The sequence below is a fragment of the Puntigrus tetrazona genome, chromosome 1 (genome assembly GCF_018831695.1).
Source record: "Puntigrus tetrazona isolate hp1 chromosome 1, ASM1883169v1, whole genome shotgun sequence".
Lineage (NCBI taxonomy): Eukaryota > Metazoa > Chordata > Actinopteri > Cypriniformes > Cyprinidae > Puntigrus > Puntigrus tetrazona.
In genome coordinates this window covers 13,608,145-13,626,139 of record NC_056699.1, presented here as the reverse complement: position 1 = coordinate 13,626,139, position 17,995 = coordinate 13,608,145, and the positions used below count along the sequence as shown (strand labels likewise).

At 36.1% G+C, this 17,995-nt stretch overlaps 1 protein-coding gene across 1 annotated transcript in view; it reads left to right on the top strand.

Moving 5' to 3' along the window:
• Window positions 1–17,995, top strand: part of lrba (LPS responsive beige-like anchor protein) — a 193,358-nt gene that overhangs the window by 155,599 nt on the left and 19,764 nt on the right. The window contains exon 47 of the mRNA XM_043237014.1: window positions 12,582–12,749. Coding sequence (XP_043092949.1) covers window positions 12,582–12,749 — 168 coding nt within the window. The remainder of the gene's footprint in view (window positions 1–12,581; window positions 12,750–17,995) is intronic.

Sequence of the window (17,995 nt, the reverse complement as noted above, 5' to 3'; positions counted from 1 at the left end):
GGTCTGACTTTATCCGTTGTGAAGATTTACTAATGATCTGAGCAGCAGGGAGTGAAGTAGATGGACATGCGTGGAATAGAAGCTCAGACTGTATACTACTCTTCATTATTAGTGTTCCAAAATTGCTTTGCATTAACTTAACTTAATACTTTGACATACTGGATCTGGAGTGTTGTTGCGGATTTAAAGTTTATTTATTTAATTACATTTTTTATTTATTTAATTACAATACGATATTACATTTAAAATGGTCAGATTTGATACTTGAGAATGACTAGACCGAATAATAGAAAGAATTAGATGCTCATTATTTATTCTTTACTAATAGATCTACTCATTATAGTGCAGCAGCAGTTTTGACTTTTGATCTATTCTGTCTTACGATTTATGATGCTCTTATGATCTATTTTGTGAGCATCTCTTTGTAACCTGCATAAACATGTCATATATCTTAACACTAGTGATGCTTGTGAATCTCTGATCAGTTTTTGACTGTGTTTGAGTGTGCAAGAAAAGAGAAGAAGAAAGAGAAAGAATGATTGAACAGCACCATGAGCTACCCGGTTTTGTTCAGCTGGTGTGTATAAACACTGTGCTGAATCTTTTCAGTAAAGAACCTCTTCTGCAAGGACAACCACAGGGTTTATCCTCTTTTCCAGTAATTAGACTTTTCAGTTTATCTTTTCATAATCCAAAAATTCTCTGATCTCTTAAAGATCTCTCTCTGTCAGCAGTTATTTTACACTCATCCCAGAAACCCCTCATTAACAGGAGCTCTTTTTTCTTGTCTGCTCGCGCACGTGTGTGTGTGTGTGTGTGTGTGTGTGTGTGTGTGTGTGTGTGTGTGTGTGTGTGTGTGTGTGTGTGTGTGTGTGTGTGTGTGTGTGTGTGTGTGTGTGTGTGTGAAGTGGGCATGAGTGCCGCTGATGACTTATAGCTGGCATTAGGGGATGTCAGCTGTTCTACTCTGCTACAATGGACTACATTTGTAATGAGGGCACAGTCTCAGTCAGAGACAGACACATGCAGCAGAGAGCTAATGGCCTGCTACACTCTTTAGCTCATCTGTCACTAATGGCCAGCAAACAGCAGGATGCACACACATGGTCATTTATGTTCTATAGATGATTAACAGCTAATTAAATTGCAATCTGCACCAATCATGCTAAATGCATGCTTGCAGAAATAACTGCACTCAAAATTGGTGCACGGTTTGCTAGTGCACTAGTGTAGCAAAATAATCCCTTCAAACATAATACAAATTAACCTTAATAGTAAATGAAATTTGTCAACCGAAAAATCTTCTAAAAATATATATAACAATTTTACAGATCAGAGCTTAGTTTCAGCTTTCTTTTTGGTTCCTTTAAGCATGTTAATGATATTTGGGAAAATAAACTATTTAGAAAAATTATTTTGTAGCATTTACTGTCTACAAAAGGCTGTTGCCTGATTATGAGATATAAATGTTAGTACTAAATGTAATTCATTAATTAAAAAATAGTTTTGTTTTTATTACTCACTAATCATTGTTTGGGAACCACTACATTAATTCTGGAATTGGACTAAATTAGTCCTACAATATATTTTATTCTGTAGAATTAGTAGCAGTTTTTTGGACTTTTTAAAAATAATTTCTAGTTTTACGTTGCCATTCTACTACCCTGTCCAAGCTGTCTTAATGGGTCGTTCCACCCCAGAATTAACATTTTATCATTAATCACTTATGTTCATCTTCGGAACACAATTTCAGCTATTTTAGATGAAAACCAGAAGGCTTGTGAATGTCCCATTGACTGCCAAGTGAGTAACACTGTCAAGGTCCAGAAACATTGACAGTGTCAGAATAGTTCATCTGCCATCAGATTACAGAATACTTTTTGTATTTAAAGAAAATTTTTAATAACAACTTTATTCAACAATTTGGCACCGTGGCATCACCGTAGCACTGTTTTCGAGAGCATCCGCTGGACACACGTTCTGTGTCAGCCGCAATTCAAGGATGTATTTTACATTTATTTACTCTTTGATTTGTACAAAACAATCATATCGATGCATTGCGGCTACTATGGAAGTCGGTAGACACCATCGACTTTTCTTCCAAATATGATCTTTTATGTTCACCATTAGAAAGAAACTCATGCAGGTTTGGAATGACATGAGGGCGAGTAAATGATGATAAATTTTGAGAGAATTATGCCTTTAAGTACTACACCGCTCCTCTGTCTTCTCCCAGAGTCCCGTTGGGCTAATCGGTGTTCACACAGGGCAGGATTCATGGGCATTGTAAATACATACATTTAAGGATATGTGTTGGATTAAGTGGGTATTTTAAACAGACCTCTGCCTCCCTCTCCCCTCCTATTCTTCCCTCCCTTTCTGATGTCACACGACACTCACATCAGCAGCGATTGTTGTTTTTACCACAGGGTCGAGGGAGAGGTTAAGAACTTGATCCCACCCGCCAGATAACAAGTCAGTTCTGGCCACTGTCATGCTAAAGAACATTCCACAATACATGACTTAACCTTCATCACATATTCACCCAGATATGACCGCAGCGATGTCAGGTGATTGTAGACTTTAACTGTGCACTAACTTTGGACCAGGTTGCTCTGCATATACCTCATAAAGGTATTTTCGTAGATCTTTAAGGGAGATGGTTTCAGCCTTGAAGAAATCTGATGCTGTTACACTAACTTACCTTATCATGTGTTGACACTGAGAATGATGTAGCAATAGTGTGAGAGAAAGTTAATATCTCTGTTCAGTGTTTCATCGGCTAATTTACTGGCATGGTCATTTACTGGAAAAGTTTAAAAGTGAGTAAACTGCAGAGGCTCATATAACAGCTTGTAACCACTAATATTACTTTCAGAGACCATTTAAAGAACATTCAGTTGCCAATTTTTTCTTTTAGTTGGTCAGTTGCAATAAATGTTTTCAGATGCATTTCGTTCATATACATCATTTTATCAAAAACCAGTGCAGCAGTTAAACATCCACATAGATGTACATAAAAATCATTGTAAGCTTCACCATCATTAGAAGATCATAGGTCACACTTTAAGGTGTTCTTGTTACGCGTTGCATGTACTTACTATTATAATAATAATACATTATGCATAATTACATGTAAGTAACCCAAACCTTAATCCTAAAACTAACCATATAGTAAATACATGTAATTAAAAAATGCACCTTGAAGTAAAGAATAACCAGATTATGTGAAAGAGTTAGTATATAGTATATAGTAACAGTTCCCGGTTCTTTTTTTACGGACATGAAAAAATTGCTCAGATTCATATAGGTAGTTATTTATGAGCTTAGTAACTACTTTAAATGGATCACTCTTGCTTGTTAGTTTAATAGAGTTACCTTAATCTTTTTGATCCTTCAGAAATCGTATTACACAAAAAATAAACAGACCCTGATGTGGTTGGCAGTTTATCATCCATGGAGAGCATTGCATCCATCAGACCTATCAGATTGAAATGCCCATATGATCTAAAAGAGAAAAGCACAGTCACAGAGCTGTGTGTGTGTGTGTGTGTGTGTGTGTGTGTGTGTGTGTGTGTGTGTGTGTGTGTGTGTGTGTGTGTGTGTGCACTTTCGTGTATGTCAGGGCATATTTGCTGATTGTAGGAAACAGATAAAAAAGACTTTGACATGCACCAAAACCAGGACATGCGGCTGTGGTACAACCAGGTTTGCTGCTCTTTGTAACAGCTAGTTCACCAAAACTGAAAATTCTGTCATAAAGATATTTTTTTCTGAAGATTTTTTTTTTTTTGCATAAAGAAAACAAAACTATTGACTTGAACAATTTCTTCTCTTCCTTGTTAGCCTTCTCTTTACATTCACAGGAGTATCACGTAATGCATTAAGATAAAGTAACCCACTTCAGAAATCCTGATTTACTATCAGTGCTGTTTTTTTTTTTACGTTTTATTCATAAAATAATCCTGAATAAAATATCACAGCTTCCATAAAAATATTAGGCAGCAAAACTTTCCAGCACTACAATAAATCATTATGTTGAAATGATTTCTGAAGGATCATATGACTCTGAAAACTGGAGTAACAGCTGATGAAATTTCTGATTTGCATCACTTTGCACCATTTTCAGTGAAAGAGTGGCAAAGCAAAATTGCTCAGAAAGTTACCCCTTGTATCATCAGCCTTAAAGTGCCTGTATTATAGGCCATGAAAGATTCAGAGACTCTAACAATGGGTTGACATGCATGCGAGGTCAAAAAACACTTGCATTTATTTTTACCTTATTTGTTCAACAGCTCCCAAACAATTAGTTCAAAGATAATGTTTTTTTCAATCCCAGTGATTGGTCGATTTCATTTAAAGCAGTGTTTATGAACTCTGAACGCTCCAAAAGCAGCGCCAGGTGGCAAATGAACTTGAACTTTCTTTCAGATTAACGCAAAAAGACAAACAAGTGGGCAAGCAGTATGCTAATGTCTCCTTTTAATGTCAACATGAATGTTTTAAATAAACGACTTGTTTTAATGATTCAAACTCAGCTCTTTCTTATCAAAAGCAATAACTTTATACATGCTGCACTTTCAGATTTAAAACTTCGCAGGATGTTTTTATTCACTTGTTATGTTACACACTTTCCAAAAACCCACAATAGAGGCACTTTATTGTTTCTGCTCTATCAAATTGTATATATATCCATGTTAGTTGTGTGGCATATAGATTTGAAGCTGAGATACTGTCATTTAGTCATGTATTTGTGTTAGCTAACTATTTCGTAATGTGTGAAGTACTGTGTTAGGACTTTTCTGGAATGAACACTCAAATCTTTTCGAGCTCTAGGTGTTGGACTATGTTGAAATTCATATTGCCTGTACAGCTGGGACCGATAACTGAATCAGCATTAAATCAAGCTCACACTTTGCTGAGAGACAAATGTCATTTTAAGTTGAGTAAAAACACACTCAGGACTTACATGCACTCGTGAACGCGGCGTCCTGAAGTTTGTCAGATTTATATGATGACAGCTTTTTGCACTTACTAAAGTGTGCTGGGGTTTTGGGGCGATTCCATGAAGTGTTGTTGCCTTGTTTGGGAACTGAAGGTCAGCATAATATTCTAATGGTGAGATCACATGATGAGGTTCGAGTTGAGCTTGACGTTTATTAGTGTCTTTAATTTTAGTTTCATCACAAGGGCTGAACACGTGTAGCGGCAGACATTATCTAAACTGAGAGGATGAGTCTGTGTCATGTCTTATAACGAACAACGTCACGCAACCCCTGAGTTTCCCACAGCCTGTCCACAGGCTGCATGTCTCCATGTGAAGACCGCAGACGTCTGCCGTGTCAGAGGTCATCAGTGTTTGCATTCTCCTCTCATCTCCTCACGCATTCTTTTCTGTTCAAACACATCCACAGCCATGTTCTAATGCATCTCAGATCACACTCTTGCTGTCATCGCTGTTGCTAATGTGGCTACTGTACCTTAATTATCACTACTACCAGCTACCAACCTGTGGTCAACCTTGATGGGACATTTATTCACAGGCATTTATAAAAATCTTTTAACGTGAAGTATTCGTGCTTTTCAAATATTTACATTTTGAATATAAATTTGGTACTTTATTTGTATTATATTCAAAAATAAGAAAGGAAACCAAGCACTATAACTTTATATTTCAATAAATTTAATTATTAAGATATAAATATATCCAAAATCATTTTGTTTACATAATATATGTGTGTGTTCTACACTGAACAAAATTATAAACACAACACTTTAGTTTTTGCCCCTATTTTTCATAAGCTGAACTCAAAGATCTAAGACTTTTTCTATGTACACAAAAGGCCTGTTTTTTCAAATATTGTTCACAAATCTGCTTAAATCTGTGTTAGTGAGCACCTCTCCTTTGTCGAGATGATCTTTCCACGGATGAATCCCGGCTTTCACTGTACAGGGCGTTGCGTGGGTAAACGGTTTGCTGATGTGAACGTTGTGGATCGAGTGGCCCGCGGTGATGCTATTAAATGCTATTAAAATAGCTAAGGCTAAGACTCCACGGTCTTGTTCAAGATCAGTCCCTCGCAAGTATAACACAGACTTGACAAATTTGTCTATAAAACATCAACTTATTGTGTATTTTAGTCGCTTTGAATTAAAGCGTTAGCTAAGTGACAACTTTCTTACTATTCAGTTTTACATGAATGACATGAAAACGGATATTTCTTAGACTTCTTCACATCGTGTTAGTGTTTGTTTATTTTCCCATTTCAGCCTGTGATAGTGAAATAGAGTGCACGTCTCTGCACAGTGTCTGCTTGTGTTGTCACGAGCTGTTTTATGATGATTCCTCCTCCTTTGTGATGTAATGTAGGGAGTAGAGCGGAGCCTGTGAAATACAGTGATCCTCTGCAGCTGACGCACTTCACGGGACTCCAGAAGTTTCTCTCTTCAGCCTGTTGATGTGCATGTGTGCACGGTTTGTTTGTTGTGGGATAGGAAGAAATGCGTCTTAGCCTTGAATTTCTCCTTCGCAGTCATTCACTCAAGCATGCCCTGTGAATAAATGGAGAAATTAATTTTCAGCATGGGTGCAACTCATTGGCCTCTCTCTCTCACACACACACACAATCACTCTCACCCCCTCTGCATTTCAAACCAACCTCGACAAGGACGACAAGTTTAGGACATCCATCACGGAAGTCACTGACCCCAGATATCAACATTCACACCAAGAGCAGAGCATCTTAATTTACTGCTCCTTCATATGACTCTGTTGTGCTAAACTTCTGGGGATTCTCAGGGTCACCTTACATGTACCCCAGCCATTATAGGCAGAGAGTGATATACTCATGAATGATATTGGCCTGGGCTTTTCTAGGGTTATCATGCATTATGCTGGAAACAGGAAAGGTCATTACACTGAACAGCTACCTGGTGCATTGTTTTTTTTCATTTATATATGCTCACCGAAAAGAAAGCAGAAATGTTACGTATGTAATCATTTTTGTTGCAGTTTCGGCACAAACTGAATCTAGCTATGAACTTGAGATCACAGTTATTCATTAGAAATCAAATATTTTCTAATGAAAATCTTATAATCTTATGTTCTTATCTTATAGAACATTTATTTATTTGCACAATTACAAAGTTTTTTTCTAACCTTCTTGAAGGCCTCAGCATTCTACTACATGTGTTCCACAGATTGGCTTTGGGGGTAATAGTTCAGGTTGTTAAGAGGAACAAATCCATTAACAAACAATAAACAATTAATTGTCAGGATTTATTAGGCTAATGTTAATCTATATTTTTCTACATGTTTTTAAATGTTTAACATGTTAGGTTAGAAACTGATGATCCACTTCAAATATTGACTTCTGTATATATACACTTCATTGCCAAAAGTATTGGGTCACAGGTTTAACTAGGTAATATCCATAAGTACAAATCTCAATGTTAAACCATATAATCATATTGGAATTATGTCATTTTATAGCAACAGTTTAGACAGGAATCTTTTCTATTCTGACATGACAATGCCCCTGTGTATAAGGCAAGGTTAAAAAAAGAAATGACTGATTGAGTCAATGTGGAAGAACTTGACTGGTGTGCATAAAGCAAACTCCTAAACACCAATGACTTGTACATTCACCATATGGACAAAAGTATTTGAACCCTTCTGTATAACAGAAAAAGGCACTTCCAAAACTGTGGCAACAAAGATGGAAAGAAAATTCATTTGTTTAAACATTGATTTCCATCTCTGTTGCATAGTTTTAGAAGTGTCTAAAATGACTGCAGCCACATGTACAAGTCATTGGTGTTTAATGATGAGTTTTTGGCTCAAGGACACGTTTAAAGTCACACCAGAGATGTTCAGCTGGGATTAGGAGTTGGCTTTATGCAGACCAGTCAAGTTCTTCCACGCTGACTCAACCAGCCATTTCTTTTTAACCTTGCCTTATACACAGAGGCATGTTAGAATAGAAATGTTTGTGTGCAATTAATTATTTGACAATCCTAAATATCAAAATACATTACCTCTATGCTGTTTGTTGTTAGTTTAGAAAACATGCACTGATGCAAATTGAAACTCGTACAGTATAGGGCTTAAATATACTCTTACCTCTTCACAGTGTGATATTTACATTACCGCTTATTCTCAGAATAAAAATACATCATTAGCTGATCAGTTGCTCTCTATAGACTTAAAGAGCTCAGAGTAGAAGTTAATCAGCTCAGCCATCTATTCTAATCATTCTTTGTGTGCCATAGACACACACATGCTTGTCTCGTGACCGAATCAGACTGAATCACAGTCATTTGAGAGGCCCTACTCTTAAAACAGCTATCCAAATAATTCTCTCTGCTCTGCACCTCCGCCAAATGCATTCTGGGATGAAGGGTCTTGTTCTGCTACCTCTAATTACACTCTATTCTTTAGGCCCATTCAGACAGAATTAGTTTTATATGGGGAGGTGGGGTAAAGTAATAATTGCCAGAGCTTATTCGTGATTTGGATCTTGAACCAGAGTGTACAGGTCAGTCGTTTTCCAGACTGCACGTTGCTGGTAAAGATTACTGTGTCTTTTACCTTCTGTAAAATGACTTGAAGGAATAATCACAGGTAGTAGCAGTCCTGTGTGAATTCACGTGCTGGTTAGAAACTTGTGAATTGATTTATAGAAGGCCATGTCCGGTACATAAGTGTTTCAAGAAGAGGTCAGTCAATGACAAAAATATAAAGATGGAGCTTGAACATTTGCTGGACTACGTGAATGTCTCGTTTTTCTTAGTTAACGTATAGCAAATATTCCTCTTAGAGTACAATTATTTAGCATAAGTATATAGTTTATAGTTACGTATTTTTTATTTATTATTTCTATTTGTAATTTAAGTTTACAATTCATTAACGTTTTTATTCATGGTTGTGATTTGTGTGTGATCTTTTGAAAGTTACTAAAAAAACACACAATCAACACAATCATTGTTCATATTTAAATTTAAAAATAAATCTTATACCATGAAAACAGTAATAAATTGTCCCAATATGTAAGCCTGCACCTTAAAGGATGAAGCTGAAAAATGTATATGCTACTTCCAAATGCATATGCTTCTAGCTAGCTTTTCTTGACAGCCCTTATATCAAAAATGCAGTGCTTTCGGCTACAAACTTCACCTACTTGCATGACACTGCTCTAATGTTTTAAAGATTGTTGTAATTTAGTAGACATTGCTTATCCCTCTGGATTGATGCTAAATATCACAGGTGACATCTAAAGTTTGCAGTAATTTCATTTTCCAATGTGGAAGAAGTTCATTAGATGAAGAATGCTATATGTTTAATATTACTGATATCAGCACAGTTAGCTGACTAAAATTAAAAAAATAAATGTATCCAGATCAACTGTGCATTATCCAGATTATTACAGGACTACTTCTCAAAAAAAATAACTACTTGATTTGAAACAAATCTCCCCAGTTTGAGATGGGTTTCACTCTCTGTTTCATAGATGCATGCGTTTTATTTCCGTGGTCTGTCACTATGTCGAGGACTCATCGTACTGTCCACGTGTGATTAGTGCCACCACGATCTCTCTTAATCAATACTGTCCAATTCAGCTGCCAGTCAAATAAACCCGTCCGCCCATGTGTTCACCACTGCCTTCCTTCGCCCTTGACAGTCCTGTATTCTAATGCAAAACAGCCAGATTGATTTGTTACGTGACATTTTAACATGGCTACAGACAGATTACCTCTAAGTCCTTAAAATGCTTTTAAAGGGCTGCTAAAGACAGGGAAATGGTCAATGAAAGTCATAAGAGCTCAGAGAGATCCATCTCGTAAAAAGACATGTTTGAAAGTATCATTAGTGTCTTACGGTACTTTGTGTTCTTTAGGTTTTTGCCTGGAAATCGAATTCTAATGAAAGGTTTGAAAATTCTGTTATAACAGTCGTTTTTTTGAAACATTTACAGCATTTTTCCACAGCACAAAAGCAGTGCTGAAATAAAATTGAATACATTTTTGGATTAAGCAGCTGTGATACCTCACCCCACAATCACCACCACACACACACACACACACACACACATTTCCATAATGTTGATGATTCCCGGTGGATTTTATGGGACATACTGCCTCTACTAATTGGCACATCAATAATGCTCTCCAGATATGAGCAATCTTAATGAGCTGCATCTTACACACTCCTGGGCCTCTTTTGTATGTATACATGTTTTTAAAGACATAGTTCAACCGAAAAAATTAAGGTTTTTATTATTTACTCACCTTTATGTCATTCCAGACCAATATCCTGATATTGTTTTCTGTGGGACACAACTGTAAAATATTTTTTTAATAAAAACAAAACAGTACTTCATAGTGACCGTGGCTGTCAGGATCCCAAATTGACCATAAAAATACAATAAAGGCTTATGCGTTACTATGATCCAAATCTTCTTGAGCCATAAAACAGCATTTTTAATGAACAGTAAAACATTGTTATACAATGATTATCTTAATGTCCTATAAATACATAATATATAAATATGCATACATTTATATATATATATATATATATATATATATATATATATATATATATATATATATATAAATATGTATATATAAATTAAATGTGTATATAAATATATAAGTGTACGTATAAAGAATTAAAGAATTTGTATTCCTAGGTAAATTGTTCCTTTAAAACAGCAGCAATTCCTTTTTCTCTACTCTCAAAACATCTTTAAAATGTGTTTTTCTTTTTGGTTGGTTGGTTTTTAGCTGTTTTGTTTTTGTTGAAGACAAAGCATTTATTAGATCCTTTAAAGATGCAGACAGATGTATTTCTGTCATATCAAATATTTTAACCTGACATTTTACTGCAAAAGCACTTACATGCTTGTAGATATACACACATGCCCTGCGGGTTAGCGTATGCGGTGTAGTCATTTCTAAAAAGGAATCTAATGTTGTAGGTACACATCTCCCCCTCCAGTTTTGATGAAAGAGCACGGGTTAAGAGTGACACCCCTGCCTCAAGAGACCCTACCAAACGCTCTCTGCATCTCTGATGAGGTCAGGCCTCCCCAAGCAGGGTTCCCAACTCATTCCTGATTTTAGAGCTCCTTGATTAACATAAAGGCAGTCCTCTGGAGAGTTGGTGTCCAATAACATTGCCTCCCTCTTTGTTTCCCCTCGCTGATTGACACAAGATGGCGGCCCACATTAAATGCCCATCAGCCTCTGCATTAAATTTGGAAACAGACAAGTCACGGAACAGTACCGGGTCAATCCATCCACATAATAAACTAAAAGACTGAGAGGAACAGGTTACTTTTAATAAAATTGCTGTAAGCAAATAGATTAAGTGGAATAAATCTCCATGTTTTAGGCAAGTGTTTCTAATAAATGTGTTCTACAAATGATCTCATTATCTGATTTTATGAAATGATATGACTAAACAATTGACAGTTTTATTAAATAGGTTAATTAATAGCTTTTAAATGTAATATTTAGTTTGATTGCTTTTCCTGTAACAAAACATTTTAACGCTGATGTAGTATAAATGTATTTTAATATAGTAGTACGTACCTAACTATTATTTCTCACCTTTGCATATGTAATTTCAAAAGATATCTCATTAATATTTAACCAAGCCATGCGATGCTTGGGTTTTATTTCAGGAATTTCTGCTAGTATCAATCGCTTATAAAGTTATCAGCGCGCAGGAACTGAACTAGTTTGCTGTCAAACCTGTTGTCATATTGCAAATGCCACATTTCACAGCATCTCTCATTGCCCTTCTGATTTAAAGTTCTAATTAAGAAAGCTTGGAGTGCAAATTAAGCGGAATTAGCTGTCAGCAAATTGACATTTAAATGAGTGATGCTAAGACCCTTCCGGTAAGCATTTAAATGATATAAATTGCCGTTTAAGTGCAGGGCCTAATGTTTGCCTCTAAATTAATGTGACACAAGGCAGCAATGACAATCAAGGCTCTTCTCATACTCATTTGGGCTCGTTTAGAGGCCTTTGTGCCCACACAGCTTTGAGCAAATTAACACAATTGCTGTTTTTTATGAGCAGTCATAAACGGAGGCCCTCCTTTGGCGGCTAATGAAGAGAGAAACAGCTTGTGTTTCAGTGTTATGACAGTCAAAGAACAATCATAGCTCCGAAAACAACAACACGCCCCGTAGCACGTAGAGATGAGACTAAACAAAAGAGCAAAGATATCTCATCCTGCTCATGTAAGACGATCTGCTTTGCTCCAGCGGTTCTGTCCTAGAAGCATATGCTTGTAATTTGTGTGTATTATGTCATTTGTGACTGTTGAAAGCACATTTTGACAGATCCCGTTACCCATGCTACTTGGTTACGTTCTCGGAGGAGCTCTCCGTGAGTTGTTGGGCATGTGAAAAAATTAATAATGGGGTGAATTCAGCAGTCATGCCACATGGTATTTCACTATGTCTTTTTCTCTAAATAGCTTCAACGTAGCTTATTTACACACATTTTGATTGTGTTGTGTCGCTGAGGCCGAATGACATTAGTTTCATCTCTGGTGTGTTTTATAGGCTCTGGAGAGTGAGTTTGTGTCATGTCAGCTGCATCAGTGGATTGATCTGATATTCGGATACAAGCAGCAGGGACCTGAGGCCACCAGAGCTCTCAATGTCTTCTACTACCTGACTTATGAAGGAGCAGTCAACCTCAGCTCCATATCTGACCCCATGCTTAGAGAGGTGAGTGCGTTTCTTTCTTTTACACATATACTACCTGTCAAAAGTTTAGAGTAATTTAAGATACTTGTTTAAGAAAATGTTTTAAAAAAAACCTTACCAAGACTGTCTTTATTTGTTCAAAACAGTAATATTGTGAAGTATGCTTTTAAAGGTTACATTTTGACATTTTCTGTTTCAATTTTTACATTTTAAAATGTAGATTACTCATGTGACAGCAAGTTAAATGTTTTAATTATTATTTATTATTACGGGTACTCAATTATCAATAATGATTCGTATTATAAATAATGTTAAACATAGCTTTTGCTGCTCAATATTTGAATATGAAATCTTGTTTTTCAGGATTTTTATAGAAAGTTAAAAAAACAAAATTTATATTTTAATTATGTAATCACATACAAAATAAGATTTTAGTTTGCATAATATATGTGTTCTGCATACTTTTATAGTGTGTGTGTGTGTGTGTGTGTATATATATATATATATATATATATATATATATATATATATTGTGTATATTTTGATAATGTACTTACATGTTTATAATTATATTCATGAATATAAAAATATAAATATATTTAATATATAAACATAACATTTGCTAAAATATACATTCATATATGTGTGTTTATATATACATAATAAATATACACAGCGTACATGCATATATTATGTACACAAATTTTTTCGTTCGTTTGTTTTGTTTTTAAAATTTTGGATTCATTGCTTGACAATTTTAATAAAAAAACAAAAACAGATAAATTGTGTTAATGTTTAAATATTTCTCTCTCTTTTTTTACAGTATTTTTATCAAATAAATGCAGTAAGCAAAATAAATATTTTTATTATTATTATTTTAAACTTCGAACAGGAAGTGTATTCTTCCACAAAGATGACACAAAGGAATAAAAAAGTTCATTATGCCTACTAGAAAAAAGTAGGCGTAATGAATTTATCTCCCATATCCAATTTTATCTTCTATTTCCAAACTCATATTCTATTCAATATTGGAAATGTGTAAGTTATGTAAGATAGAGCTGTGGTGCTGGTGTTGTCAGTAAGCAGAGCTTACAGAGAGTAAGTAGCACGCTAGGTTTTGGAACAGAGATATTGTAAACAGGTTTGAGCTTCAGCAGACACTTACAAAACATTTGTTCAGCTGTTACTGCTATCCCTAAAGACAAAATACAGACTCAATAGGAATCTCTCTTTCCGTGTTTCCTTCTTTTTCTCTCTCGCTCATTTATTATTCAACTCTTTCTCTCTGGGAGCTGCCACACAGAAGCACACACCAGTTCAAACAGAGCTAGCTCACTAACCGCCCCACTGACAGCTAAAGATGTCCTTCAAACAGCTCCAGCTCTGAGGAACGGCACTATCTGATCTGAGATCAGAGACACTAATAGCAGCTTTGGGAACCGAGAACCAGTTCTTATTCAAAACTGGAACTGAATGAATTTCATTATAGATAAGTTGTTGAACACCTGCATTCTCTCACCAGAATACTGTAAGAAATATTAGGCGTATTTCCTGTGCTATTTTTAATATATATATATATATATATATATTGCTTCAGTTCTCAATTATAGTCTTGAATTAATGTGAGAAGCTCTGTTGACACCAGCAGTGACTGTAGAGGACACCACACTGGCATAAAGAACATTTACCATTCAGGACTATCTGCTTTACATCATCTCAGACGTTCAGGATGTTGGTGTTACTGAACCTGGCATGGTGGTCTGTAATCCATTATTTAAAGACATTTGTTATTTGGTTGTTTCTTACATTATTGTCCTGGATGTGAGCCTAACAGGACTATGAGCCAGATCACACCCTTGATATATAGAGACTGTAGTCCGAGTAGATGACGTATTTAACAGGACACAAAAGAAAACGCTGACGTAAGAGACAGAAGTACAGCTGATGTTGTACTATTGTATGCTCTGGTGTTGATCGTTCAGGCAATGCAACATTTTTGCCCAAATTTCCAGCGGATGTGTTATAATTGTTTTGTCAGCTAAAAGATCTACACTGAACGCACTGCACTTTCATCTTTCACGGATGACAAATTTAATTCATTAAATTAAGTATGTTATAGGAGTAAGTTCAACCAACTACTGCAAACTGTTGTGATATATGTAACATGTAACAGTAATGTGCAATTGTAGCTTCCTGTACAAAGCAATGCTTCTTTTTCTTACTTTTATCATCTTAAGAGAAGGCAAGCACGTTTGTTTAATACTTGAAACTTTTTTTTAATGCTACCATAATCATTTTAAATCTGTAAATCACACTGTTTGTTTAATAGATAAATAATAACCATTTAAGATTTGGATATTCATTCATCAAATTATGCAAGTCTTTCCTATAAAGAACTACGGTCTGAATGATATTTCTGTTGTTTTGAATCTAATCGAGAGCACACATTAATGTGTGTGCATATTTAGTACTTAACAAATAGTTTTTAATGTTGCCAAAATTACATTTTAATTATCTATTCAATAGTTTGCATTATTTGTTGAATAAATCGGTCAATAAGTAAGCAACTGCGTCTAAGATTTCAAATGTATTTGGAGAAACTGGTCCTATAACAGCAGAAGCAGCTTCATCCCAGGGCACCAATAGGAAGCTTCAGCTAGTGAATTAAACAAGCTAACTGTACCTCTGGATCAACTGTATGCATATATCCACATATTACATTTTCACAACCTTCGCATTTGCATAGCATGCTGCAGAGGTCACCCAGTGCCATTCTCTTCCTCCAGTGAAGCAGTTGTGTGTGTGAATGTGTGCACTGTTCCAGTCTCCCTGCCCTTCATGCTCAGTGACTGAGGCTGATTAATGGCTCGGCTCACCTTATTCCCATCTAGGTGTTCTTACTATCCCTTTATAGCTCTTTCTTTCCTTCACTGCATGCTTCCTTTCTTTTATCTGTTCATCCTTCCCCATTCATTCTGTCCATCTTTCTCCCTTTGTCCCTTAAACCGTTATCTATTTCTTCATCCCTCTATCTGATGCAGATTCATTGCCTATCTGCTCCAGTCATCTCCTCAGTTCAGCCCATTACCTTGCACACTTCCTGTTTAATAAGAAGAGGTTAAATGGGATTCCTCACGCCTGACTGACACTCCACCATTCACAGGCCATTAGGAGATCAATAAATTCACATGGCCGTGTCTGCAATCAAACTGTAATAAACATGCTTGGAAAAAAAAAAGTTTAACGGGTACTAAAGCACAAGGGGGATATGATAGAGAATGCATATCAGATCAGCGCTGGTGAACCGCACAGTCCTTGAATTAAGTATGCTTTTTTTGTGCAATATTTTAGCTCTGTCATATTTGTTTGCCTCTTACCTTGAATGCATCACAGTCTCGGGATCCAAAATTAACACTTGCCAGTCACTAATATTTTTCTTATTTTATTTTATTGATTTTACAAAAAATATTTTCTTATTTGGAATGCAGCAAAAGGGAAAAAACATTAAAAACGTGTGATAAACATAGTAAAGTTTGAGTCATATTCCATGAAAATTTCACCCTCCATGCTTTTAGCAGTTGCCTTCAGATTATTGCATCCCATTATTACCATGTGAAGTTGCTTGAGAAATCAAACAGTCCAGTTCTTGAGAGATGAAATATCAGTTAAAAGAGCTCTTCACAAATGGTACATGTCCATATAATGAATTAAAAATGAGTAAAAAGAGTATAAATATAAAAATAAAAATAAAAATGTTAGATGATTTACAATATGATTCCTCAAGTTTTGCTTGTAGCAAAGAACTAATAGTATGTATAAATGACCATATATATTTGGAAAACCGAAATCCAAAATACTGTTTTATGGCCGCAAAAAACATTTTTATGAATTCTGTCACTATTCTGAAAGTAGGACAAAAAGTCAGTTTTGGACTCTGACTGCGCATCACGGGCTAGTTTGTAGAGTTAAATTAAAAAAATAAACGGATAGGGTGTAGTTTAGAAGAGCATGTTTGTTTGTCTGGAAACAGCAGGGATGGCTGCAGCTCTGGATCTTCTCAGGTGTGGAAACCAACTGCTGGGTTCTGGTTCTAGTTTTAGTTTTGTATCTTGCATATCAGGCCTGGTTTGGGCAGGACTGGGATTTGTCAGTCTGAGCAGCTGAGTTTGGGTTTTTCAATGGCAAGCAGTGTGTATAATTGCGTCTCTATGTATGTAGAACCCAGTGAGCACACGTGTGCGCGACTAGAGTATGGGGCGTGTGGAATGTCTCATGGCAGATTAGGGTCACTCAGGAGACTGGGCCATGTTTACTCAGACGATGATTACTTCCTGTCTTTGCCCTGCCACCACAAAAAAGAACATGACAGGCACAAAGGGTTCCCTTTGCACATGAAATAAACGCACGCACACATACACACAGTCCTTTCCTCCAATCAAGCTCACTTTTACTCAAGTCCGATACTAATCTGACCTTTAAAAGGCTTGCATTTAAAGAGAAACCCTTCCCCCAAAAACTCTTAGAAGTGTTCATAGGAACCTCATTATGCAAAATAAGAAAATTTGGTCACAGCTTGTTGTACAGCTAAATTGCCTTGTCAAGGGTTAGAGTAAATCAGGTGACTCATGGAGCATGACTGTGTGTGTGTGTGTGCGTGTGTGTGTGTGTGTGTGCGCGCATACGGGGTATTTCCATCATTTAAATGTGTAGAATGTAAAGGGACCTCATCAGATACGCACTAGTGATCCTAAAGAGATTGGCCCCTCTAGCATGGCTAGCACCCACATAACCTTCTCTCCTCATTGGGTGGACTCTCTGACCTAAGAACCGCCTCATTCTACTGTGGCAGTAAATGTCATGAGAGGATTTAATGAAGATGGGTCAGGTGCCTGGGCAAGACGCATCCACATATTAGCTTAAACAAACCGTCCCAATGTGACACGCTCGACCTTCATCCCGTTTGTGATGCCAAAACCTGTGCCACATTGCGGAATCACATTAACAAACTGGTCATAGAATTATATAAAACAAGATAATACGTTTGAGATCTCGGTGTATGTTTGTGAAACAATGTTTAGGATTGAATGGAGTGGATAACTATGTAATTATTTTGTATAAATGGGACAAAAGGGTAATTAGAGTCTAGTTGTCTAATTTAATTGGTTTCGGTGAACTCTACAATTTTGAGCAAAAGGTCTGTAAAACAACTGAACTGTTGAAGAAAATGCCTTACACACAAATAGTGATATGACTGAAAAAGACTGAAA